This window comes from Bos grunniens, chromosome 18, assembly GCF_055505025.1.
Source record: "Bos grunniens cultivar Pamir isolate PY7600 chromosome 18, Bosgru_T2T1.0, whole genome shotgun sequence".
Classification (NCBI taxonomy): Eukaryota; Metazoa; Chordata; class Mammalia; order Artiodactyla; family Bovidae; genus Bos; species Bos grunniens.
Genome location: NC_141182.1, coordinates 58,194,462 through 58,220,838, shown reverse-complemented (window position 1 = coordinate 58,220,838; position 26,377 = coordinate 58,194,462). Strand labels below are relative to the sequence as shown.

Genomic DNA, 26,377 nt, shown 5'->3' with positions numbered 1-26,377 from the left:
TGGACGGACAGACAGGGCCAGGGAGGGCGGGGAGGGCCGGGGGAGGCCCCAGCCGCGATGGTGAGCCCCCGACACGGACCCACAGACACGAGCTTGTGTGCGGCGAAGGCCCCGCAAGGTCGGTTCTACGGGTGGGTGCCAGGACCCAGGAATCCGGGCCCCCGGCCCCCTCCTCCCCAAGGAACCCAGGAGTCAGTCTCTCGGTCCCTTCCTCCCCGAAGGTCCCCGGAATCCAGGCCCTCTAGCCCCCAGTGCTTCCTGAGATTCAAAAGTCCGAGTCCCCAGGCCCCTGGCCCCTCCCTCAGTCCTGGGAATCCAGCCAGGCCTGCCTCCTCTGGAGAAGACGCAGCCCGGCTTCCTGGATCCCAGGGCCGAGGGAACCTCACCAGTTTCAGAGTTTGGCCACTTGGGCCAGCTCCCTCCCTGACCCTACCTGTCAGATAATCGGAAATCCAGGAGCGGGGCGGAGGCCGCCCAGGGGCTATAAACCCGTTAAAGCCTGTCTGGGTATCTGCTCCTCTCACACCCCTGCTTTTGGCCTCTCATCAAGTACCATACTGACATCTGCGGATGCCGCCCCAGGCCTGTGTCATCTCTCCGGCGGAGCGCGAGGTGCCATCGGCACCCCCATTTCGCAGGTGGGAAGGCTGAGCCCCAGCAAGCCGTAGGCTGGGGTGGGGTGGGGTGGCGGGGGCAGGAGTGGGAGGGGCCAGGCCTTCCAGGCAAGAGGGCCCAGCGCCCGCCCTCCCCAGCCCGGGGCTGAGTCTGTGCACCTGAGAACCTCCGCCTCGGTCCAGGGCTCCGGCGGTCTCGCTCCCGCCGTCTCCCGCTCCAGCTCCATCTTCCCGGTCCTCTCTCCCGGTCCGGCCCGCTCGCTCTCGGCCTCACCTGGTCCCCATCTCCTGCAGCTTCCGTGTGCTCCTCACCGGCTCTGCGCTGCCTATCCGCGCCTCCCCCCGCGCGCGGCCGTCCCCCGCTCGCAGGGGCCTTTCTCAGGCCATGTCTCTCCGCCCTCCCCCGTCTTGCTGTCTCTCCTCTCCTCCTTTCTGCTTCTTTCCCTTTCCCTCCGGTCTTGCCCCCTCCCCTGCTCCGCCCCCCTCCCTCTGTCTTTGTCCCTCTCCTCCCGTCTCTCCCTCGATTTCCCTGTCTCACTCTCCTCCCCACCCCCCACCCCCACCTTTTTCCCCCTGCCTGCCTCCCTCCCTCTTCTCTCCATCTCCCGGCCTCCTTCTCCCCCTCCGTCTCCCTCCTTGCCTCTCTCTCTCTTTCTCCTTCTCTCCCTCCCGGGTCTCTCGCCTCCCTCCCCCCCCCCCCCCTTTCTCCTTCCTTCTCTCCCTCCCCCTCGCCGCAGCTCGGAGCCAGGTCTGGAGCTGGGGGTGGGGTGGGGGTGGTTCGCGCAGGGGCCCAGGGCCGGGGTAGCGACCTGCTGGGGAGGCGGGGAGGCGCGGAGGGGCGGGGGAGGCCGGGGGGAAGGGCGGAGGGGGGGGCCCAGGGACGGGTCCGCGGACCCCGCTCGCATCCCGCTTCCCTCCTTCCCGGCCTCCCCGACCCTCCGGCGGGGGCGCGAGCCGGGCCAAGGTGGGGAGGAAGGGGAAGGGAGGAGGCGGCCCCCGCCCCCCCGGCCCCCCCAACCTGGCCCGGAGCCCAGGCCCGGGCTCCCAGCATGCCCCGGGGCTGCCGGGGGCCTGGGGAGGGGGTGCGAGCCGAGGGAAGCCGAGCGTCCTCAGGGTTCGCGGGGCCGCAGCATCGCCCCGCGGCTCCGGCACGTCTCTCCTGGGGAAACTGAGGCCCGCAGAGAGCGGAGGGCGGGGGGGCGGGGGTCAGGACCCGCTCGAGGTCACCGCACCGGACCTCGGTGGAGACGCGGACTCCCCGGGCCCGCAGGCCCGACCCGGGGAAAGGGTTGGCGCAGGACTTCGCCCAGGTCTGGGCCCCCCTCCCCCTCTCCGCAAACCCTGGGGAGCCCCCAAGGGTCAGAGAGCAGACCCAAACAGTCTGGCACCATGGCAACCAGTGGCCCCGCCCCCTTAACCCCCAGAGGGCTGGTCTCCAGCTGGGGCCAAAGAAGAGGAGGTGGGGACGCCTGGGTTCGGGAGAGAAAGGGTCTGGGGGCCCGAACCCTGGGATTTCGTGGAGAATCAGGGGGCTGGAATGTGGACCCGGCCCCCCCTTCCTCCCCGCCAAGGGCTGAGGGAAGAAGAGGCTGGAGGCCCAGACTCCACGGTCCGGGGCTAAGAAAAGGGGGCTGGGGTTCGGACGCTGGAATTCTGCGGGAGGGGCCGGGTCGCGGACGCCCAGGTCTGAGGGAGGAGCGGGCCGGGGACTGGAATCCTGGTCCCCAAGGGAGCCTGGACGCTGGGCCTCTCCTGCGCCAGACATCCCCTGCCCCCGCCGCTGACCCTGGCCTGTCTGGCAGCCCAGACAACCTCCCCCTCCTCGGCAGCCCCCTCCCACTGGCTCGGCTCACCCTTGACCCCTTAGAGCCCCGCAGCCCCTTCCCTGCCCCTCCCCCGTCCCTCCAGCCAGACGTTAACCCTTCCTCGGCCAGAGGCACCTCCAGAGCCAGCCTCTCCCTTGAGCTCCCCTGAGGGCGCGGGAGGGCATCCCTCGCGCGTCTCCTCAGGCTCCAAGCCTCTCTAGCTACCCCAGCCCCATCTCTCCCCTCCCAGTGGAATCCAGGAGGTGCTCCTGGCCCGCTCCTCCTCCTGAACCCCGGAATCCAGGCCCCCCCAGTGCCCAGCTCCAAGGATTCGGGACTCTGGGTCCCCGGCCCCCTCCTCCTCCTCCAGGAACCCAGAAATCCAGGGACCCTGGAGTTCGGGCCCCGGGTCCTACGCCCCTGCCTCTCCGTAGACTCACGGCTCCACCGCTCCCGCGTCGGGGGAAGGGTCTCGGCGGGCAGCCCCCCGGGGCCGGGCTGAGCCGGGCCCCGCTGCTGCCGCCGCCGCCGCCAGCTCTCCATCCTCTCCCCGCCTCCGCCGCCCGACGGCCTCTCCCCTTCCTCCCGGCGTCCCCGCCATCCTCCTTCCCTCCTCCTCGACTCCCTCCGGCCTGGGCCTCCTCCCGGTTCTGCGGGCCCGGCTCCCCAGCCCGGGACCCCGGCGGACCAGCCCCCTCCCCAGGGGGCCCCCGCCCCGGCCCCTCCCCACCGCCCGGCCCAGTCCGGCCTGGCTTCCACCACCGCCACCGCCCCCCCACCCCCCCCGCCCCGCCCCTGCCCCGGAGCTGGCCCCGGTCCAGGGGAAAAAATTCCATCCAGCCCCGGGGAGGAGGGAGCGGGGCGGGGAGGCCGGGCCGGGGAGCGTGACGCAGGGAGGAGGGAAGGGACAAAAGGGGCCGGGAGGCGGTAGGGTGAGCCGGCGGCGCTCCCGCTCCTCCCTCCCTCCTCCCTCGGCCGGGGCCAGTTCTCTACTCTCCGCTTTCTTTCGTACCCTCCACCTCTCCTCCCTTTCCTTCACTCTGCCGGCCTCCTCCTGGCCCTGTGCTCCCCCCACCCCACCCCCCGCCCCCGTGTCTCCGTCTCCGCGTCTCTCTTTCTCCTTACATCACGCCCACCCCCTCCACCCCAATCAGGGTCTTCTCCTCTCCTCGCTCTGTCTCCCCCTTTCTGCTCTCCCAGCCTCCTTCCCCTCCCTCCGCTTCGGTCCCTCCACCCGCCCACCCACTGGGGGACAGAAAGGTGAATCAGACCCAGATCTGCCCTTGCAGACCGAGCTCACAGTCTGATGGAGGAGACAGACCCAGACGCAGACAGTTCCAATCCTGGGCGATCGGGGTATGACGAAGGGAGGGTCCAGCGGCTTGTGGGAGCCCGCGGTAGGGGGCAGGAATCCTTTCAGCTGGCGATAGCCGAAAGGGCCTCCAGATAAGGCGGTGGTTGTGACCTCCAAGAACTAGGAGAAGTTAGATCTGAATTGTGAGAGAGAGAGAGAGAGAGAGGCGGCCGTAAGGGCGTTGCAGGCGGAGGGCACAGCTGAAGCAGAGGCCCAGAGGAAACCAGGGGGGAGATTTTGGGAGAAGGGCAGGCGGTCAAGTCTGATGGGAACTCAGGAGCCTGCAAGAGGAGGCTGAGGTGGTGGGCGGGGCCAGGTGCCCAGCGCTTGGCTGGCCGGGGGCGGGGAACTTTCCCATGTGGGTGTCTGGGAGCAAAGAGAGGGGCAGGGTCAGATTTGGGGTGTCAGAGTGATCCCTCTGGGGCCTGTGGGGGATGAGTTGGGGGGAAGAGACTGATGGAGGCTGGTGAGGCGGTTGCCTGATTCGAGGCTGGGACCCTGGGGACCCAGAGGAGGGGGCGGGACAGAGAATGTGAGGAGGAGCATGAGGATGGCAGAGGTCAGGAAGATATAACAACCAGGAGTGTGGCCCTGAGACTGCGGGGGACAGGAGTTGTTCTGGATGGGGAACCAGAGGGAGAAGGGGGTGCAGAAGAGGGCAGGTGCTGTGTGCCAAGTGGGACCTAGTGGACATTAGGGGCCAGAGGACATATTGGGGACACATTGAGGCAGTGGTGAGTGTAGGGTCCTGGGGTTCCAACAGTGAAAAATGCTGTCTCCTCCCGCCCTGTCCCTGGCCACCCACTCCTCTCTGGGGACAGCTCATGCTTACCAGTTTCTTATGAATCTTTCCAGAAGAATTATATCCTTTTGTACTTGTATACTGGGCTTCCCTTATGGCTCAGCTGGTAAAGAATTTGCCTGCAATGCGGGAGGCCTGGGTTAGATCCCTGGGTTAGGAAGATCCCCTGGAGAAGGGAAAGGGTACCCACTCCAGTATTCTGGCCTAGAGAATTCCATGGACTGTGTAGGCCATGAGGTTGCAAAGAGTCCCACAGGACTGAGCGCCTTTCACTTTCACACATGTATTATACTAACCCCCTCTGTTTCGTCCCCAGGTGGGATCATATTATTCTATGCTTTGCTTTTTTTTTTTTTTTAACACTATATCCTGTGTTATCCATCCATGTGTGTGTGCTAAGTCTCTTCAATTGTGTCCAACTCTTTGTGACCCCATGGACTGTAGCCCAACAGGCTCCTCTGTCCATGGGATTCTCCAGGCAAGAATACTGGAGTGGTTGGCCATTCCCTCCTCCAGGGGATCTTCCTGACCCAGGGATCAAACCAGCGTCTCTTATGTCTCTTTCATTGGCAGGCGGGTTCTTTACCACTACTGTCACTTGGGAAACCCTTATTCATCCATACTTGTTATCAACTAGGAGGGGTTTTGCACATAAACTAATGCTTAGGAATATGCAAATTACTGTTTTTTAAAAAACTAATTTCTTCCAATGCTCTGAAGCCTCTGGACCCAGATATTTGATAAATACTTCTAGGTTCTTTAAATTTTGTCACTAATTACTAATGATAGGAATAATAACAAATGGCAGTCCTTTCTCAAATGTCTACTTAAGGACAGTCTCTGGGCTGAGTATTTGTTATACATTATCTCAGTCAACATTTTTGGGTTTTTTGGCCACACCCTGCTACTTGTGGGATCTTAGTTCCCTCCCCAGGGATCAAGTCCATGCCCCCTGCATTGGAAGCATGGAGTCTTAACCACTGGACCACCAGGGACTTCCCAGCAGCAGTCTTATTTTTAAGAATTGTTTTATCTCCGTGTAAGGATGAGAGAACTGAGATTCTGAATAGTGAGTTTCCCATGCTTACAAGTGAATAGCAGAGCCGGGATTCGAACCCAGGCCTCTCTGGGTCTCGTGCTATGCCCTTTCTTTGGAGACCGGCTGCCTCTGTGAAAATGTCCAACTTGCCCGGGGTTGCTGTCCAGCATGGGTTAGACTTGTCATGCACACAGATTCACACTTGATAAAAGGATCTTTTGTCAGACCCTACACCTTGACTTGGCATCCAGAATGACTGTCAGTCTGGTCTCATCTGCAGATGCCCTGCGTTCATTTCGGGACATAAACTACACCACCCTGCCGTCTTCTTGCACTTGCCCTGATTCCCTTGTTTGGTGATTCTCGCTGTCTGGGTCTGTCTCTGAGAGTTCACTGAAGGCACTGTGGAGGTCTGAGTCATCTCGATGTCCTCAGTATCACTCAGCATAGGGTGTGGCTCAGAGGAAGGGCTCCGGAAAACGTATGCCAAATGAATGAATGGAGAGATGGGTGAATAACAAGTGGTTTATGGGTTAGGCTGAGACTTGCCTAAATTCTGGGATAAAAGAACTTAATTCCCGTTAGTTCCTGAAGCATAAGGCCTCTGTCACCATTTGTTAGTGACTCATAGGAAGCACTGTTTCCATCGTTCTTTGGTATACAGAGTTCATAACTCCCTTGACACCTAATACTGAAATATTTCCATTTCCACACATCTCTAACACTCAAGATCCACTGTTCATTCCCATCAGCCCCTGAGACTCGGGATCCACCATTCGTTCCCATCAGCCCCTGAGACTCAGGGTCCACCACTCCCGTCTGCCATTGACACACAGAACCACAGTTCTTGTCAGTCCCTGATACCCAATATCCGTAATTCCTATCCCACTACAATACAGGGCGACCACCATTCCCATCAACTCCGGAGACAGAAGTTCCACCTTTCCTATTATCCCTTTAGAACAGCATGCCAATGGAAAATAAAAACTCCCCGCCCTTCACGAGGCCTTCCACAATTCCCTGGAACAGAAACTTTGAGCCAGGAAGACACTTCAACCTGCTCTGAAGTAGGTCTGAATCAAGGACTCACTTATTAATGCTGTAGAAACAGGGACACGAAGGTTATGAAGAACTTCGAAGTAGCAGAGAATCCTTCCATGGGAGGGATCAACCCCAAACCTGATATAATCCTATAGCACCATCAGAGAATGCTTCCAAATTCAAGACAGTGCCCCACAGCACCACTTAATCCCCACAGGTGCGATAATCCTCAGACGGCAGATCACCCAAAATATTAATATCAGATGATCCAAATGCAACAGGTGCTCCCATCATGCTGTTACGTAGTCCCAAATGGCAACTTACCCCAGTGGATTTAGGAACTGGGGAGGGGGCCACCTTTTCTGTGAGTGTAGGCTGGTGGTGGGAAGAAGATGACAACAATTTTTCAATGTATGTTTTACTTTTGGCTGTACTGGGTCTTTGTTGCTGCATGGGACTTTCTCTAGTTACACTGTGCAGGTTTCTCATTGCGGTGGCTTCTTTTGTTGCCAAGCATGGGTGTGTAAGCTCAGCAGTTGTGGCTTGCAGGTCCAGTTGCCTCGTGGCACGTGGAATCTTCCTAGACCAAGGCTCACACCCCTATCTCCTGCATTGGCAGGTGGATTCTCAAACACTGGACCACCTGAGAAGCCCCAGAAGATGACAAATCTTATTCCCACTATTAACTCTTTCCTGGGTGGAGAGTTGGTGTGGTTTTAAGGGAGGGTTTCTCCATGGCCTATTTCTCTCCCTTACGGCCATGCCTTCTAGTCGTCTGAATGGTGAAGGGCCTTCATCTATTCCATTCTTTACATCTCAGCAAATGGGAGAGAGGATGGTTCTGAGGTTCATGGAGAGTGGAGTGGGAGTGGATACCGTTTTTTCAAGCTCATCAGCCATCCACTTCTCCTTCTTCTGGTGATAGAGTCTGTCTTTCCCATGAGAAACCCATTCCAGGTGACTCTAACAAAAATGTTCTAGTAAAATGCCCTTCCTCCTTCCCCCCTGGACAAGTGACCCAATACGGGCCGATCAGAACAATCATTCATCTGTGATCCCCTAGCAGAGATGACTAGAATCTAAGATTTTTTCATCTTTTAAAATATTTTTAAAACTTTTATTGAAATGTTGATTTGTGCTTTGTTAGTTTCAGGTGTACAGCGATTCAATTATATCTTTTCCCTTATAGATTATTACAAAATATTGACTACAGTTCCCTGTGCCATGTAGAAGGTCTTTGTTGTTTGTTGTTTTATACATGGTAGTGTGTATGTGTTAATTCCAACGCCCTGATTTATCCCCACCCCCTTCCCCTTTGGTAATCATAAGCTTGTTTTCTGTCTGTGGGTCTGTTTCTCATTTTTAAATAAGTTCATTTGTATGACTTTTTTTAGATTCCGCATGTAAGTGGTATCATGTGATATTTGTCTTTCTCTGTCTGACTGACTTCGCTTAGTATGATAATCTCTAGGTCCATCCCTGCTGCTGCTGCTGCTGCTAAGTCGCTTCAATCGTGTCCGACTCTGTGCGACCCCATAGATGGCAGCCCACCAGGCTCCCCTGTCCCTGGGATTCTCCAGGCAAGAACACTGGAGTGGGTTGCCATTTCCTTCTCCAATGCATGAAAGTGAAAAGTGAAAGTGAAGTCACTCAGTCGTGTCTGACTCTTTGGGACCCCATGGACTGAAGCCTACCAGGCTCCTCCATCCATGGGATTTTCCAGGCAAGAGTACTGGAGTGGGGTGCCATTGCCTTCTCCACCATGTTGCTGCAAATGGCATCATTTCATCTTTTTTTTAATGACTGAGTAGTATTCCATTGGGCTTCCCTGGTGACTCGGTGGTAAAGAACCTGCCTGCAATGCAGGAGACCTGGGTTCGATCCCTGGCTTGGGAAGATCCCCTGGAGGAGCAAATGGCAACCCACTCCAGTATTCTTGCCTGGAGAATTCCATGGTCAGACAAGCCTGGCGGGCTACGGTCCATAGAGTCGCACAGAGTCTGACGTGACTGAATCGACCAAGCAGCAGCAGTATTCCATTGTGTATATACACCACATCTTCTTTATCTATTTATCTGTTGATGAACACTTTGATTGTTTCCACATGTTGGCTATCGTTAATAGTGAGGCAGAGTTTCACTATTAACATGATGATAATTGCTCCTGAAGTGCCAGGAAAAGCAGCTAGACAGGAAATTGAAACAAGCAGTGTAAATGTGAGAAATGAAAAGACAAAAGTGTCATCATCTGCAGATGATAAGGTCCCCTACTGAGAAAGCCCAAGAGAATTTACAGAAAAATAGAACTCATTATCAAGTTCTTTGAGTTGGCATACTATAAGTTATACACACTAGTTAAGATCTGATGAAGAAGCAACAAGTAAAATTAGATCCCTGTCTCACACCACACACAATGTCATTCCAGGTGGAACAAAAATAATTTTCCACTATTTTTTAATGGAAGAAAGTGATCGAATTTGACAAATGAATTAATCTGCTGCTAATGGGAGTGATTTTGTTCTCCCTCCAGGGGACACTTGGCACAGGCTGGAGACGTTTTTGTTTGTCCCAGCTGAGTCAGGGAGGGGGATGCTACTGGTATGCAGTGAATGGAGGATGGAGATGCTGCAAAATATCCTATAGGACATCTTCCCTCTGCCCCAGAACAAGGATTGCCCAGTTCCAAATACCGATAGTGTTAAAGTGGAAAAACTGTGGTATAACATGACACCTTAATGAGTTATCGTATTGTTTCTAATAGATTTCCAGTTACTTTTTGGACGTCCCAGGTATATACTCGTAATAACTGCAGATGATAAGGATACATCCTCCCAATATTTATTCCTCTTATTTGGTTCTGTTTTGTAATTGTATTTAGCCAGCACTCTCAGAGGAGGATGAGATGGTTGGATGGCATCACCGACTCAATGGACATAGTTTGAGTAAGCTACGGGAGTTGGTGGTGGACAGGGAAGCCTGGCGTGTTGCAGTCCATGGGGTTGCAAAGAGTTGGACACAACTGAGCGACTGAACTGAGCATTCTCAAAACAATGTTTCCACCGAAAAACTGAACAATACTTCTCTGTTTGGGAATTCCATCATTGTGTAAGCTTCTACTTCCTACCACCAAGGACTTAAAGGCTAGATACTTGCTTTTCCTGAAACTGAGTGACTATTGTGCATATGTCTGTACTGAGACTCTAAAGACCTCAGGAGGTTTCCCAAGTGGCTCAGTGGTAAAGAATCCACCTGCCAATGCAGGAGACACAAGTTTAATCCCTGGGTTGGAAAGATCTCCTGGAGTAGGAAATGGCAACCCACTCCAGTATTCTTGCCTGGAAAATCCCATTGACAGAGGAACCTGGCGGGCTACAGTCCGTAGGGCTGCAAAAGAGTCAGACATGACTTACTGACTAAACAACAACAAAGACATCAGGAAGGGTCCTGTGCACCCTTTGATGGCCTTGGCACTGAACCAGGCTGTCCCTTGGCAAACTTGGCTATGATTCTCCTCCCATTGTTTCCTTGGGTTTTGACCCATTTTCTAAACTTGGAAGTTCAGCTTTCTCATCCTCTCTGTCAGCTGCCCAGTGTCCTATGAATGAACTCCCTTTTTGCTTAAGTTAACCCAAATTGGTTTCCTTCACAACCAAGAATCCCACAGTGAGAATGTTAAACAGTAATTGTGATTGCTTGCTTAGTCACTCAGTCGTGTCTGACTCTTTGTGACCCCATGGACTGTACCCCGCCAGGCTCCTCTGTCCATGGGATTCCCCAGGCAAAAATACTGGGGGTGGGGAGTTGCCATGCCCTCCTCCAGGGGATCTTCCCAACTCTGGGATTGGACCCAGGTCCCCTGCATTGCAGGCAGATTCTTTACCATCTGAGCCACCAGGGGAGCCCAAGAATACTAGAGTGGGTAACCTAACCCTTCTCCAGAGGCTCTTCCTGACCCAGAAATGGAACTGGGGTGTCCTGCATTGCAGGCGGATTCTTTACCAGCTGAGCTACCAGGGAAGCCCATTAATTGTGATAGTGAGCTAATTGTCTAGTTTCTGACTTAGTTGGAAATAGTCTCTCGTCTGTACACATTCATTAATCCATTCATAAAACACATTGAAATTCGTGAGTTCACTCCTTTATCTCTAGATCCAACCCAATACCAGTTGGGTCATTCTGGTCTTCTGCCTTCCCATATGTGTAAATCCCTTCTCTGAGAAAGGGAAACCAGTTCTCCATTATCCATAATGTGTTTACTTATTTGATTCTTTCCCCTTTCTTGTTTTTTTGCAGCCATACAACATGACACACAGAAGCTTACTCCCTGACCAGAGATTGAACCCGAGCCCCCCAACATGGAAGCTCAGAGTTCTAACCACTGGACCACCAGTAAATTCCCTTGGTTAGTTTCTCTTGAGTATAACTTGTTCCCTATCTCAACCACCATTCATTCCCAGTTTGGTGGTGGGCACACAGGGCAGACCTTCACCACTGGACCATGAGGGATGTCCCCAACTTTTCATTCTTTTTTAAAATTTATTTTGAATTGGAGGATAATTGCTTTAGAATGTTCTGTTGGTTTCTGCCATACAACAACATGAATCAGCCGTAAGTATACGTATGTTCCCTCCCTCTTGAACCTCCCTCCCATCCCACCCCAACTTTTCTGATTTTATGTATTTATTTTAATTGAAGATAATTGCTTTACAGAATTTTGTTGTTTTCTGCCAAATATCAACAAGAATCAGCCATAAGTATACGTATGCCCCTTCCCTCTTGAACCTCGCTCCCAACCCCACCCCAACTTTTAATTTTTATCTTTAGTTTACATTGAATCGGCATCGTTTGTGGACAGTTTGAAATAATTTGATATGATTCTGTCAGCTTATTGTATAGTTACTCATCTATTTAATCCCTGGAGAAGGAAATGGGCACCCACTCCAGTATTCTTGCCTGGATAATCCCACGGACAGAGGAGCCTGGCAGTCTATAGTCCATGGGGTTGCAAAGAGTTGGACACAACTGAGTGACTGAGCACAATCTATTTAACACCTTTATCTCTTCTTGAGAATATTTTTGAAATTTACATGGCCCTAAAAGATCATCCATTTATCCCCAACTTTCTAGTTTTTAGCAATGAACTGAGCAAAGAATTCTCTGAGTAATTAGGTTCCTCCAGAGCTATCCCCTTCTCTCTTACCACTTTCATGCTTGGTTCTTTCTTCTGCACACTGTGTGATTGTACAGACCTTGGAGTCTATGCCACATCATTTTCTCTGTGCCAAGTACTGTATTTTATGCTCGTAAGTACGTTTCATTTTTAATTGTCGTTATTTTTTCCCCGAGCATTTCTAGTTCTGTTTTGATTTTGTTGTCTTGCCGTTTTGTTTTTTTATTGTTGTTTAGTCGCTAAGTCAGGTCTGACTCTTTGCAACCCCATGGATGGTAGCCCACCAGGCTCCTCTGTCCGTGGGATTTCCAGGCAAGAATGCCTTGCCCAGGCAAGAATGCTGGAGTGGGCTGCATCATTGCTTATATCTAAAAAGGTAATTTTCTTTAATTTCCAATAAGTGCAAAGCCGCAAAAGTCTACCATCTTTTGCTTGAAAAGGTTAATCAATTAAAATACTCTACAATTTGTTTCATGCTACATTCCTTTTGTATTTTATTATTTGTAAAATGTGGAGGGAGGGTGAGGGAGGGATGAATGGGGAGTTTGGGATTAGCAGATGCAAACTACTGTGCATATGGGATAGATGAATGGCAGCCTTGTACTGTATAGCACTGGGAACGATATGCAGTATCCTGTGATAAACCGGAATAGAAAAGAATAGGAACCATATATATATATATGTATCTGAATCACTTTGCTGTACAATAGAAATTAACACAGTATTGTAAATCAACTACAATTCAATAAAATACATTTCTATAAAATTTTATTTTTCAAAAATGTGTTGAGGGACTTCCCTGGTGGTCCAGTGGCTAAGACTCCGTGGTCCCAATGCCAGGGGCCCAGGTTCAATCCCTGGTCAGGGAAGTAGATCCCACATGCACAACTAAAGATCCCAAGCGCAGCGGCTAAGACCTGGAGCAGCCAAATAAATAATTTTTTTTTTTTTTTAAATGTGTTGGAAGAAACTGGGGATCTTGGTCTCCTTGAATTTACCAGTCCAGTTTGCTGAGTGCACATCGTCCAGCAGGAGGCAGTCTTTGACTTTGTCTTCGTGCCTCAGCTCGAGCAAATTCCCTCCTGAGAAAGGAAGTTAGAAAGTAAGCCGCTGGCTGGAGGGATTTTTATTAGATGCTGCTACTGCTGCTGCTAAGTCGCTTCAGTCGTGTCCGACTCTGTGCGACCCCATAGACGGCAGCCCACCAGGCTTCACCGTCCCTGGGATTCTCCAGGCAAGAACACTGGAGTGGGTTGCCATTTCCTTCTCCAATGCATGAAAGTGAAAAGTGAAAATGAAGTAGCGCAGTCGTGTCCGACTCTTTGCTACCCCATGGACTGCAGCCTACCAGGCTCCTCCGTCCATGGGATTTTCCAGGCAAGAGTACTGGACTGGGGTGCCATTGTTAGATGAGTCAGTGTATCTATTTTTCCAGGAGATGAAAAATTAAGTCCCCAGGGTAGCAAAGCAGATATAAAAATGACTGCAGGAGGCCTGGGGTAGGAAGAACAACAGGGCAAGTGTACCAACAAATGGTACCTGAACTTTGGCCTCAGCAGGGGAGACCATAGCACTTGCTGGGAGAATATGGCAAAATAAAGGCGGACAGCCCTTTCTCAGCCCAGCTGATGTCTGCCACGTGGGAATGCCAGAGAGTCAACATTTTCAAGAGAAGTTAGCCATTCAGAGTGTTGTGAGATGTGTCCAGATATTAAACTGTGACAGATAAATTTAAAATGTTTTAAAAGCATATGTCAACCCTGAATATTCATTGGAAGGACTGATGCTGAAGCTCCAATACTTTGGCGACCTGATGCGAAGAGCCAAATCACCAGAAAAGACCCTCATGCTGAGAAAAATTGAGGGCAGGACAAGGGGGCAACAGAGGATGAGATGGTTGGATGGCCTCACCGACTCAATGGACATGAGTTTGAGCAAACTCCAGGAGATACTAAGGCACAGGAGAACCTGGCTTGCTGCAGTCCATGGGGTCACAGAGTCGGACACGACTTAGTGACTGAACAACAACAACAAAGGGACTTCCCTGGTGTCCAGGGGTTAAGACTCTGCCTTGCAATTCAGGGAACTCGAGTTCTATCCCTGATCGGGGAACTTCAATCCCTGGTTGAAGAGTTAAGATCCCACATGCTGCAGGGCAACTAAGTCCACATGCCACAAGGAAAATTCCTGCATTACCCAAGTGTCGCAACTGACGCGGCCAAATAAATAAATAAATGTTAAGAAAATCCTGTATGTAAACTCAATACAATTTATGATCTAGATTTTTTTTTTTTTTTTTGGTGAATAGCCCTGGATTCACTGTACTTATGTAGCATGGGCTTTCAGTTATACTAAATAGTGAAATACTGAATACTTCCACCTGAGGTCAAGGAAAAGACAAGGATATCCTTCCCAACCACTTTGACTCAACATTGTAATGAAATTACTAGAGGGTGCAGGGAAAGATGAAAAGAATAAAAGGCATAGTGATTGGAAAGGGAGAAGTAAAACCTCATTGTTTCCAATGGTGAGATAGTATACGGAGAAAACAAAATATACAAGCAAACTATTGGGATTAGTATGTAATTTAACAGAGTAGCTTATCCAAAATCAGCATACAGAAATAACTTGTGGGTCCATATTAGCCATAGCAGAAAATTAAATTTAAAGAACCATGCTTTTAAAAATAACCCAATAAAACTCCATGTTTCTAAAAGTAAAACTAGTAAAATAGTTTCAAGACCTCTACACTGAAAACTGGAAAATATTGCAGAGAGAAATTAAAGAAGCCCTAAAGAAGAGATATATCATATTCAGGAATTAGAATATTCAATATTTTTTAAAAGTCAATACTTCCTCAAGCCCAGGACTGTAGTTGCTGAGGGCTTTTCTCCCTGGACCCATCTCAGTGTTGAGGAGAGGAGTTAGTTCTTCATTTCTGTTACCGTGTTTTTGATTTCTAGCATTTCATTTTGATTCTGTCTTAGAGCTTCCATCTCTCTGCCATGTTCCCATCTGTTTTTGCACGTTGTCTACTTTTTCTTTTAGAACCTTTAACATAGTTTTTTAGTTGCTAAGTCATATCCAACTCTTTTGCGACCCCATGAATTGTAGCCCGCTGGGCTTCTCTGTCCATGGGATTTACCAGGCAAGAATACCAGAGTGTGTGGCTTTTCTTCTCTGGAGGCTCTTCCATACTCAGGGATGAGTCTCTTGCATTGGCAGGCGGACTCTTTACCACTGAGCCACGAGAGATGTCCCTTAACGCAGTAATCATGGCTATTTTAAATTCCCTGTGTGATAATTCCAATATCTGGGTCATGTCAGAGTCTTGTTATGATTTTTGGTTTGTCTCCTTAGACTGTAGTAGTGGTGCTATTGTAATGGACAATTTTTCAGAGCAGTTTTAGGTTCACAGCAAAACTGAGCAGAAAGTGAAGAGAAAGATCTCAGCTGTAGCTTCCTGGATTTTCCAGTGTGTCTAGATATTAGGATGATGCCCTGCTCTGTGATCTCAGTTCTCTGATCAGTCTAAGAAAAGTAATTGATCCCCCAGTTTTTTCACATTTTCTCATTGTAAGAATAGAAGTGACAACTTTCAAGCAATTTGAACGTTAGGACTGAAACAAGAAGTCTCTTGGTATATTATTTTTGTTTGTGTGTGTGTGTGGACTATTTTTTGTTTTTGTTGGAGGCTGGACCTTGCCCATCTGCAAACTGAGAACATGGCTTTCCTAAACTTTGTTGTTGTTTGGTCACCCAGTAATGTCTGACTTTTTGTAACCCCATGGACTGCATCATGCCAGGCTTCCCTGTCCCTCATCATCTCCTGGAACTTGCTCAAATTCATGTCCATCGAGTTGGTGATGTCATCCAACCATATCGTTCTCTGTCGTCCCCTTCTCCTCCTGTCTTCAATCTTTCCCAGCATCAGGGTCTTTTTCAATGTGTCCGCTCTTTGCATCAGGTGGCCAAAGTATTGGAGCTTCAGCTTCAGCATTAGTCCTTCCAATGAATATTCAGGATTGATTGCCTTTAGGATTGACTGGTTTGATCTCCTTGCAGCCCAAGGTATCCTCAAGAGCCTTCTCCAGCACCACAGTTGGAAAGCATCAATTCTTCAGTGTTCAGCCTTCTTTATGATCCAGCTCTCACATCCATACATGACTACTGCCTCTTGAAAAAGGAACTAAGAAACTTTCTAAACTTAGCCTCTGAAATATGTTGAAAGTGCTAAGTTCACTATGTCCAGCAGAAGGAGCTCTTGAGCTTCAGTTTCTTCTCCTTTCTCAAGGTGTGATCAACCGCTGCTAAATCCAGGTAGAGAGAAACACTCCAGCTTGTAAGATTTTTGTTGGTTGTTTCAGGGCCTCCCTGATCAACCCCCTACATGGATAAGGCAGTTATGGTAAATGAATGAAGTAGAAATGTGTAAGAAGGACAAGTGGGCACATGTTCCGACAAATGGCACCTGGATTTGGTTTTAGTATTTATGACAATAAGGACATAATTTCATCGTGGAGGTCCTACCCTCATGAAGTTAAAAGATGTTTCCTCCTTGGAAGAAAAGCAATGACAAACCTAGGCATCGTATTAAAAAGCAGAGACATCACTTTGCTGACATAAGTCCCTATAGTCAAAGGTATAGTTTTTTAGTATGGATGTGAGAGTTGCAAAAAAAAAAAAAAAAAGAAGAAGAAGAAGAAGAAGCCTGAGCACTGAAGAATTGATACTTTCCAACTGTGGTGCTGGAGAAGACTCTTGAGAGTCCTTTGGAGTGCAAGGAGATCAAACCAGTCAATTCTAAAGGAAATCAGCCCTGAATATTCATTGGAAAGATTGGTGCTGAAGCTAAAGCTCCAATACTTTGCCCACCTGATATAAAGAGCTGACTCATTGGAAAAGACCCTGATGCTGGGAAAGATGAAGGGCAGGAGAAGAAGGGGGCGACAGAGGATGAGATGTTTGGATGGCATCACCGACTCAATGCACATGAGTTTGAGAAAACTTCGGGAGACAGTGAAAAACAGGGAGGCCTGATGTGCTGCAGTCCATGGCGCCGCAAAGAATCGGACACGACTTAGTGACTGAATACTTTCACAACAAATAATAGAAAGAACACTGTGCGTTCTCCCTCTCGATCCCCTACAGGAAGACACAGTGAGAGACTGGCTGTCTGCAAGCCAGGAAACACCGCCTCACCAGGGAACTGAATCAGCCAGCCCCTTGCTCTTGGACTTTTCAGCCTCCAGGACTGTGAGAAATAAATTCCTTTTGGTTTAAGCCTCCCAGATTTGGTATTTCATTATGATAGCCTGAACCGACTAAGATACTGGTCCTTATTTCTTTCTACAGCAGGTTTTGGTCACTTTTATTGTATATTAATGGGCATCAGAGAAGGACTTGCTAAAAAACATGAACATATGTCAGCAAGTTTCCCAGAAGTCCGTGGAAGGGTTGTGAGCTGCGAAATTGAAGGCAAGTCTTGTGGGGAGGGGTGGGGCAGTTGGTACTCATAGGTATGGGTGCGCGGGCCTGGCGGTGAGGGGCAAGGTTATGTTAGGCACATGCGAGATCATTCCAGCTCCAGTTGACCTGACCGGGAAAACAGAGTATTGACTCACTTAACTTGAAGATCTCTGAAGTATACGGGCTTCGGGCTTCCTGAGGGCTCAGCAGGTAAAGACACCACCTGCCATGCAGGAGACACAGAAGACCCAGGTTTGACCCCTGGGTCAGGAAGATCCTCTGGAGTAGGAAGTGGCAACCCATTGCAGTATATTCTTTTTTCCTTTTAAAACTCAATTTAAAATAAAATTTATTTATTTTTAATTAAAGGATGATTGCTTTACATTATTGGTTTCATTTCTGCCATACATCAACATGAGTTAGCCATAGGTGTACATATGTCCCCTCCCTCTTGAACCTCCCTCCCACCTCCCACCCCCTCCCACTCCTCTAGGTTGTTACAGAGCCCCAGTTTGAGCTCCCTGAGTCATACAGCAAATTTCCACTGGCTATCTATTTTACATATGTTAGTGTGTATGCATCCATGCTACTCTCTCCAATTCGTCTCACCCTCTCCTTCCTCCCCCTGGCCCGTTTCCATAAATCTGTTCTCTATTTCTGCATCTCCAATGCTGCCCTGGGAATAGATTCATCAGTACCATCCTTCTAGATTCCATATATATGTGTTAATATATGATATTTGTTTTCCTCTGTCTGACTTACTTCACTCTGTATAATAGGCCCTAGGTTCATCCACCTCATTAGAACTGACTCAAACGCCTTCCTTTTCATGACTGAGTAGTAGTCCATCGTGCATATGTAGTTTTTTGTTTAAAAAATCCCCTGCACAGAGGAGTCTGGTGGGCTACCGTCCAAAGGGTCGAATACGACTGAGTGACTAAATGCACACACACAGACACAATGGCTTCAGATACTGAGGGCTTTGGAACTTGGTCAATGTCACCAAGCTCCTTAAAAAAAAAACAACAGGGGGTGGGTTTCCCTGGGTCCAGTGGTTAAGAATTCGCCTTGCAACACAAGGCACACGGGTTCGATCTCTGGTCTGGGAAGATCCCACATGAGGAGGAGCAACTAAGCCCGTGTGCCACAACGACTGAGCCCCGACTCTAGAGCCTGTGCTGAACTACGAGAGAGAAGCCACAGCAATGGGAAGCCCACACACCACAATGAAGAGCAGCCCCACACTTGCCACAACTAGAGGAAGTCCTTGTGCAGCAACGAAGACCCACCACGGCCAATAAATAAACAGACTTTTTTTTTTTAAAGAGCATAGGAAAATATATAATATGTTGAAAAAAAAAAGTTGTTAACCCTGTAGCTTTGCTGGCCCTGTTCTCAGGCAGGCTCTCACCACATACTCAGCTCTGAAGACTTCCAATCCACACTCTTCCTTCCCTAGAGATGTTGGCGACTGAGCAAGCATCCTGTGGGGCCTTCCTGGGAGAGACCCTCCCCCACACCCTCTGCTCTAGCCCCTCTCTGAAGTATCCAGACAGCAGGATCTCATCCGTGTGTGCGTGAGTGCTAAGTCACTCCATCGCATCCGACTCATGGCGACCTGATGGACTGTAGCTTGCCAGGCTCCTCTGTCCATGGGATTCTCCAGGCAATACCGGACTGGGTTGCCATTTCCCCCTCCAGGGTGTCTTCCCGGGTTCCTAAGTTTTTTCAGATGCTAAAAATTGCCACCAAAGTGAAGAAATTAACTACTTGAAGATCGGGAGCAAGTAGCCCCCAGATCTTCTGACACCTAAGTATTGATCACCATCAATCAATCAAAGAATTGTGCACGAGTTGATCACACACCCTGGGCAACCCTCCTTCACTTGGCCTTTAAAAATGCTTTGCTGAAACCCTTTGTGGATTTCAGGGGGTTTTATAGCAGAAGCCACCTATCTCCTTCCATGGCCCTGCAGCAAACCTTTCTCCCTTCAAACTCCAGCACTTGACTGTTCCTCAGACAGGCCAAATTGTTTTCAGTAACAAGGTTACAGGAAAATTTCCTTTTCTGTTCAAAATCATGGTCCTTCTTTCTACAGGTTGTGGCTTCTAGATGTAACTTCCTTCCGGATAAAAACTGATCTTATCTGTGTTCCCGCCTCTGACAGATGAATCAGAGCATGGGGTAAGAGAATGACGTAATCACAGAGTGTTATGGAACTGCGTCCTTGGGCTCTCTAATCAAAAGAAATGGATGAGAGGCCAGAGAAGAAATTCAGGGCAGGCTTTATTGAGACTCCGAGGTCGGGAGAGCTGGTCCCTTAAATGGGATGAGGGAGGGTGGATCAGTGGGTGGGGCCAGAGGCATGGTTTAGGTGGTCTGCCCACGCCTCTGTGGTGCTGGGTGCAGGGATCAGGCCCAGTAGCCTGTTTTTGCTCCCTACACAGCAGAAGGGGCAGTTAGGTTTTGGTCTTTTTGTATCTTATTGCTCATGATTTGCACCAGCTGCAGATGCCTGGAGTTATTTTTAGTCCCTTATAGTTTCTTTGTATTTTGTCACTCTGGAAGATGTTTGTCCAGGTACAAGCACTGCCATAAAGGGTCCTAGGTCCCAGTCTGTCTCAAGGGCAGGGTCTTGACCTTCCAGCCTAGTGATGCTTCTGCCCTCCCTGCTAATGACCAGGTAACCCCCGAAGGTAGGCGAGGTGGGGTGTGGGGCTGGCCCTGCTCTGCTCTCTATCTGCCTAGACAGAGCCTGGGAGCGTGCAGAAGCTCTGTGTCCCCAAAGCCTTAGTTGAACGAACAAGTACCAGTGCCCGGTTCTGTCCTAAGCACGTGACACACATGAACTCATTTAATCGGCATTTCTGCTAGTTTCTCTGTTTTTCAGATGAGCAAACTGAGGCACAGAGAGGCGAAGTCACTCTGGGAAAATTGAATACATGGCAGGTGAAGTGGCAGGCGTCTGGGTTCCCAACCGGGCACTCTATGCCCTCAGCTTCTGCATTCCAAACCCCCGGGTGCTCAGGTGGCTTTAACCGCCAACAGCAGGACTGGAATCTGAGCCTGCCTGGGACCAGGGCACTGATGGGGATGGGGACCCAACTCCAAGGGGTCAGGAGGCTCCAGGCTCCGATGGGGACCGTATCTCAGGGGATCTAGATGCACTTGTCCCTGAGATCTCAGCGTCTCTCCTGGGTCGGGGGCAGCCCTTCCTCTCCTGGATGCTCAGCCTGGGCTCCTCTCCACACCTGACCATGAATTTGCTCCTGGACATCCCAGGGGTTCTGATCCCTGGGGAGCTAGCCAGGTGACCCTCCACCCCACCCCGTGTAGAAAGCGGTACACGGGGAAAGCGCGGGCAGCAATCGGGCCCTGGGAGTCTCCAGCCTCATGTTTTAGGCTCACAGTTTGAAGGTGCAAATGGGAGAGATGGGGAAACGAGATTTCTCAGACAGTCCCCACCCTCGGTACGTGGTACCTAACTTCCCCTTCCATGGATCTTAAGAGCTACCTCTCCGTCACCCTCTGGCTTCCTGTTGGAGCTTCCTCGTTCACTCCCCACGTTCGGGGCGCTTCGCTCCCCAACAGAGGGACCTGAACCGGCTCTGTGCTGGCGGATGCTGACATGGTGCCCTTGCTGCTGCTGCCCCTGCTGTGGGGGGGTGAGTGGGAGAGGGGTGGGGGACAGGGCTCACGGCTGGGGGAGGGGGGCACGCGTGGGGAGGGGCTGGAGCTGCAGCTGAGCCTCTGTGTCCCCCAGGGTCCCTGCAGGAGCTTCCGGGGTTTGAGCTCCGAGTGCAGGAATCGGTGACGGTGGAGCCTTGCATGTACCTTCGCGTGTCCTGCTCCTTCTCCTACCAATGGTATCCCTGGTATCCCTCTATGGAACCCATCATCTATTGGTTCCGGGAAGGGGACGGCCCACACAGTGATCCTGTGGCCACCAACGACCCAAACAGAAGACAGAAGCCAGAGGCCCGGGGCCGATTCCGCCTCGTCGGGGACCCCAGCATCAACGACTGCTCCCTGAGCATCAAAGAGGCCAGGCTGAGCGACTCAGGAATCTACTACTTCCGAGTGGAGAGAGGACCTAATGTGAAATACAATTACAGAGATAAGAAGCTGAATTTGCAGGTGACAGGTATGACAGGGGGCCCAGGAGAGGACCCTGGGACATGGGGATCTTTCTATTAGAATAGGAACAGGATTTAGGACCACTCCTTGCTCCAGGTCTTGGGGTTTTAGGGTTCAGGAGAGACCCAGGACTGGGAGTGAGCTGTGGCCATGAGGCACTGGTCCCTCTGAGGGTCCCCCTCTGGGTCCCCACACCCCGGGGGCCAGGCATCTCCCTCTCTCCTCCTCAACCTCAGCAGAGAAACCCGACATCCAGTTTCTGGAGCCTCTGGAGTCTGGGCACCCCACAAAGCTGACCTGCAGCCTGTCGCTACCTTGTGATGAGCGACACCCTCTCCTGTTCTCCTGGGCGGGAGACACCCTTGACGAGATGGACCCAGGGACCCTCCACTCCTCGGAGCTCACCCTCACCCCAAGGCCCCAGGACCACGGCACCAACCTCACCTGTCTGGTGACACTCCAGGGAGCGCAGGTGACCCTGGAGAGAACCGTCCGGCTCAACGTCTCCTGTGAGTGTGGAGGGGCGGTGGGGTCCCTGGGAGTGGTGTTGGCAGGAGGCAGGTGGCATCCCTGCATCCCTTTCCAGCTGAGATTGGGGGAATAAAGCTCATCCTCTCAGGTGGCTCCTGGGGTGGAGCACTGATGGCTTCCTGCCTCTCCCATTTTCCTCCCAGATGCTCCACAGTTGGTGATCACGAGACTATCTCAGGAAAGCTTTACAGGTAGGAAGGATGGTCTCTCCTCTGGGGCTGTGATGGGAGCAGGTCTCTGCCAGCTCAGGGCTCAGAGCTTGGAGATGAGACGGTCATTCACTCCTCAGCCCCCAAGCTCTGGACCTGTCCTCTCTCCCCAGTGTCTCGCATCCATGGACTATTACTTTTGCCTGCTCCCTTTCCTTTTCTTAGTTTAAAATTTTAGTTTTAACTGTGAGAAAACACACAGATGATCAAAGTTACCATCTTGACCACTTTAAAGGGTAGATCTCAGTAGGGTGAGGTCCAGGGACAGTGCTGTGCACCCATCCACAGAGCTCTTCCCGACTGGCAGAACCGAAACGCCAAACCCACCAGGTGCAGTGTCCCCGTCCCCTCCCGCTTCAGCCCCTGGCCACCAGCTTTCCGCTTTTAGTGTCTGTGATGGACTACTCTAGCTTCTGCTTTTTTTTTTTTAATGTTTCTGGCTGTCATCAACTCCTATGACAGGAACCCTCCTTCAGCTCTGATGTCATCATCTTTCAGAGGGACTCCTGTTCCCATTGCCCACAGCTCCACCTTGGACCCCATTCCAACCTCTCTTTACCTTCCTGGGTGGACTCCTCCCATCCCGAGTCTCCGCTTGTGGTCGTGCCCGCATCCTGATCCCCCCGTCCTGTCTCTACTCTGTCCATCCAGAGATGTTCTGCAGGTTTAACTACCTCTTGCTGATGCCTGTCAACTGCACCCTGTCCCCCACTTAACCGGGCTGTGGTTGGACGGCCCTCTACCCATCACCCTTTCTCACCAGCTGCACCCATGACTCAGGGACTTCTGCAGAGCTTCACTGCTCAAATCACTTCCCCCTTTCCATGCCCTTGGCCCCAGAGCCAGCTGCAGTTTTGTCCTGGAGCCTGGGCCAGTGATCAGCCTCCTCCCTCAGCCTCCCCGCCTCCTGTCTCATGTGCAGTCCAGGGCCCCACTTGGCCCCAGTAGGGTCCTGAGAGTCCGCACCGACACTGAAGCTTCCCCTTCTCACAGGCTCCTACTGCTTGCCCGTCACCCTGGAGCAAAGCCCAGCGCTCTCAGTCCTGCTGTCAGGGCTCCAGCACATCTGCCCCTCCCTTCTCTCTCCCACTCTTATCGTGTCTCTGTTGCTCCGGGTCCTCTCTGCCGCGATGCAGACCACGTGCCTTTCTCCCCATCTTCCAGGCTGTCTCTCTCTTGGCACATCTTCCCGTCACCTTCCCACCCACTTCTCTCCCTTCCACCCTCAGATCAGCTCCCATTTCTTCTGGGAGCCTGCAAAGAGCACCAGGACTGTTGCCTCATCGGCCTCAGTGAGCTCATCCTGGGTCCTTGTCACCCGGCAGTCTTTCTGTATCAGGAAGTGGGTGGAGCGAGGGTGAGACAGCTCTTGGCTCCATCCACTCATCGGTGCATCTCTCACCCAGATCTGAATGGCACGTCACTGCCCATCCTGGAGGGCCAGTTCCTGCGCCTGGTCTGTGTGGCCGACAGCAACCCCCCTGCCACGCTGAGCTGGCTCTGGGAGGGAAAAGCCCTGAGTCCCTCCCAGCGCTCAGCCCCCGGGGTCCTGGAGATACCCCGTGTCGGGGTCAGAGATGGAGGAGAAGTCACCTGCCGAGCGCAGAATCCTCTGGGCTCCCAGCAAGTTTCCTTCAGCCTCTCTGTGCAGAGTGAGTTGCAGACAGGTCCTGGGGGTGGGCAGCCTGGGCAGGTGTGTGCTTTTGGGAGGGCTGGGTCTGGGGACTGAGCTTCACCCCCTCTCCCTTCCCCAGAAGGCCCCCCTCCCTGCAGCTGTGAGACTGAGGAGCAGCAGGGCTCCTGGCCCCTGGTCCTCACCCTGATCAGAGGGGCCCTCATGGGGGCTGGCTTCCTCCTCACCTATGGCCTCACCTGGACCTACTACACCAGGTGAGCACACCTGTCCCCCTGCGCGGACGTCCGGGGAATGGCTCTGGAGTTGCCGGTGGGGCTGGGCGGTCCTGTCCTGCCTGGAGCTAAACTGTGTGACTCTCCAGGGCCTTCCATGTTGGTCCTGTAGCTAAGATTCCAGGTTTCCCCTGCAGGGGGCAGGGGTTGGATCTCAGGTTGGGGACTAAGATCCCACCCGCCTTGAGGCAGAGCCCAGAACGAGTGAAATGCATCTGCATTTCTGACCTGAGACCGTGTTGGCTCTGCAGGTGTGGTGGCCACTAGGGAGCTGGGCTGAGGGGTGTGGCCGAGCCTCGCTCCCTGTCATGACGAGATTCACCCGAGGATGCAGAGCCCAGAGGACAGATGTGGGGACATCACTGGGTGCTTCTCCCTGGAAACTCTCCAGTCAAACCCTGTGTTATTTGCATCCATGAGCTTTTATTTGTGTTGATTGTGTGACAACAGGAAGAGTCAATTCCATTGAAAGGAGACTTTCTGACTTACCTCACTTAGTATGAGATTATCCATGTTTTTGTATCAATAACTCATTGTTGGTTTTGCTACGGTTTTTGTCTTGAAAGTGGTATTTTATGTATGACTATTCCTCCAGTTATGTATGAACCCTAAAATACGATGACATTGCATTTGTTTCCATGTTTTGGCTCTTTCAACATATCGTTGATATGAATGTTGTGATGAAAATAGGAAGGCTAGCAAGTTTTCCTGGTGGGTATGGAACTGCTTCGTCATAAGTTTGGCATATATTTAGTTCTAGAAGGTACCTTCAAAGGGTTCTCTTGAGTGGTCAAGTGAATTTCCATCCCCGCATCATATTTGAGGGTTCTGAGCTGTCTGTATCCTCAGCATCACTTGTATTCGCAGCAGGCTCAGTTTTCAGTCCTGCCTTCCACTGTGGCAGTGTCTCCTTACCTTTTTGTTTCCTTTATGTGCAATGTGATATTGAGCTATTTGAATATCTCCTTTTGTGAAATTCCTGTTTGAGTTTTTGCCCATTTAAAAATAAAAACTGGGCAATCTTTTTCTTATTGAGTTCTTTGTTCTGGGTATGATTTTTAAAATTAAAGTATAATTGATGTATAAGGTTGTGTTGGTGTCACAGTATAGCAGTGATTCAGTATATATGTATATTTCTCTCAGATTAATTTCCACTATAAGTTATTACAAGATACCGAGTAGAGTTCCCTGTGCTATACAGTCGGTCTTTGTTGGTTATCTATTTTATACACAGTTGTGTGTATATGTCAGTCCCAATCTCTCAATTTATCCCTCCTTCTTTTAATGGTGTTTATTTTTTAAGAAACAAAGATGTAAACATATGTCCAAATAAATATAAAACCAATATTCATTTGTTCTCACAACCTGTTCCTGGGAGTGTCTCAAATATATATGTTTATTGTCATATTTAGGAAATCTTCATGAAATTTCTCCCTTAAAGAATAGTAACATTACAGGTTGTTTCCACATGTGGCTCGAGCCCTTCCTGTGGCTTTGAAAACAAGGCTGTGAAGATTGTTGTTGTTCAGTCTCTCAATTGTGTCTGACTCTTGGTGAGACCTCATGGACTGCAGAAGGAGGGCTTCCCTGTCCTTCACTATCTCCTGAAGCCTGCTCAAACTCACGTCCATTGAGTCGGTGATGCCATCCAACCATCTCGTCTTCTGTCATCTCCTTCTCCTCCAGCCTTCTATCTTTCCCAGCATCAAGGTCTTTTTCAGCATCTGGATCTGTTCCAATGAGTCGGCTCTTCACATCAGGTGGCCAAAGTATTGGAGCTTCAGCATCAGTCCTTCCAATGACTATTCAGGCTTGATTTCCTTTACGATTGCCTGGTTTGATCTCCTTGCAGTCCAAGGGACTCTCAACAGTCTTCTCCAACAGCACAGTTTGAAAGCATCAATTCTTCTGCACTCAGCCTTCTTAATGATGAAGAAAGAGTGATGGGTCCTGAATTGTGTTTCAGGTAAGATCTAGCCTAGGGTCCCCAATTATGGAGCAAGCGTCTCCCTTTACCCACTCCGTTTTTCATGGTCTTCTGCCCCAGGGCTGGTCCAACAGACCCTGAGATCCAGGAAGACCCACAGCCCTGTTTGCCATGTCATGAAAACCCTTCTGGGCAAAGGAGCTTTTCACCTTCAGCTTTCTTGCCTGGCTTCCGCCCTCCACTGCATTTGGGTCAGGAAGCTTGTTTTCTGACCCTAGTGGAACATATTTGAAAAAATTTTCAATATCTTTTCCTGAAAGTCCAGTTTTTCTGCTGTAGGGTGGGTGGCTCCGAATGGATCCGATCTCGTT

The 26,377-nt window shown here is 50.9% G+C and overlaps 1 protein-coding gene across 5 annotated transcripts; it reads left to right on the top strand.

Annotated features, from left to right (window-relative positions):
* The first annotated feature begins 352 nt into the window (after window positions 1-352).
* On the top strand, window positions 353-25,443 carry LOC147354390 (sialic acid-binding Ig-like lectin 14). 5 transcript variants are annotated; one of them, XM_086353933.1, is made up of 14 exons: window positions 1,275-1,362; window positions 3,709-3,775; window positions 9,533-9,596; window positions 10,948-11,056; window positions 16,976-17,080; window positions 17,180-17,302; window positions 19,393-19,478; window positions 20,185-20,959; window positions 21,058-21,438; window positions 21,668-21,940; window positions 22,106-22,153; window positions 23,578-23,823; window positions 23,926-24,061; window positions 24,331-25,443. In XM_086353933.1, the coding sequence occupies exons 8-14, from the start codon at window positions 20,923-20,925 to the stop codon at window positions 24,344-24,346; spliced, it is 1,137 nt and encodes a 378-aa protein (XP_086210059.1). In that variant the 5' UTR covers window positions 1,275-1,362; window positions 3,709-3,775; window positions 9,533-9,596; window positions 10,948-11,056; window positions 16,976-17,080; window positions 17,180-17,302; window positions 19,393-19,478; window positions 20,185-20,922; the 3' UTR covers window positions 24,347-25,443. The 5 variants fall into 5 exon arrangements, 4 of the variants coding, with proteins under 4 accessions (XP_086210057.1, XP_086210060.1, XP_086210058.1 ...); XM_086353934.1 differs by lacking the exons at window positions 1,275-1,362; window positions 3,709-3,775; window positions 9,533-9,596 and adding exons at window positions 361-638; window positions 12,061-12,200; XM_086353932.1 differs by lacking the exons at window positions 1,275-1,362; window positions 3,709-3,775; window positions 9,533-9,596 and adding an exon at window positions 405-638.
* The last annotated feature ends 934 nt before the right edge of the window (window positions 25,444-26,377 follow it).

What these genes read in the sequence shown, in the direction of transcription:
- LOC147354390 (XM_086353931.1), top strand. Translation starts at nt 20,923, where the DNA reads ATGGTGCCCTTGCTGCTGCTGCCCCTGCTGTGGGGGG. An exon ending in GCTGCCCCTGCTGTGGGGGG is followed by an intron (nt 20,960 to 21,057) that starts GTGAGTGGGAGA and finishes TGTGTCCCCCAG; the next exon opens with GGTCCCTGCAGGAGCTTCCG. An exon ending in CGTCCGGCTCAACGTCTCCT is followed by an intron (nt 21,941 to 22,105) that starts GTGAGTGTGGAG and finishes TTTTCCTCCCAG; the next exon opens with ATGCTCCACAGTTGGTGATC.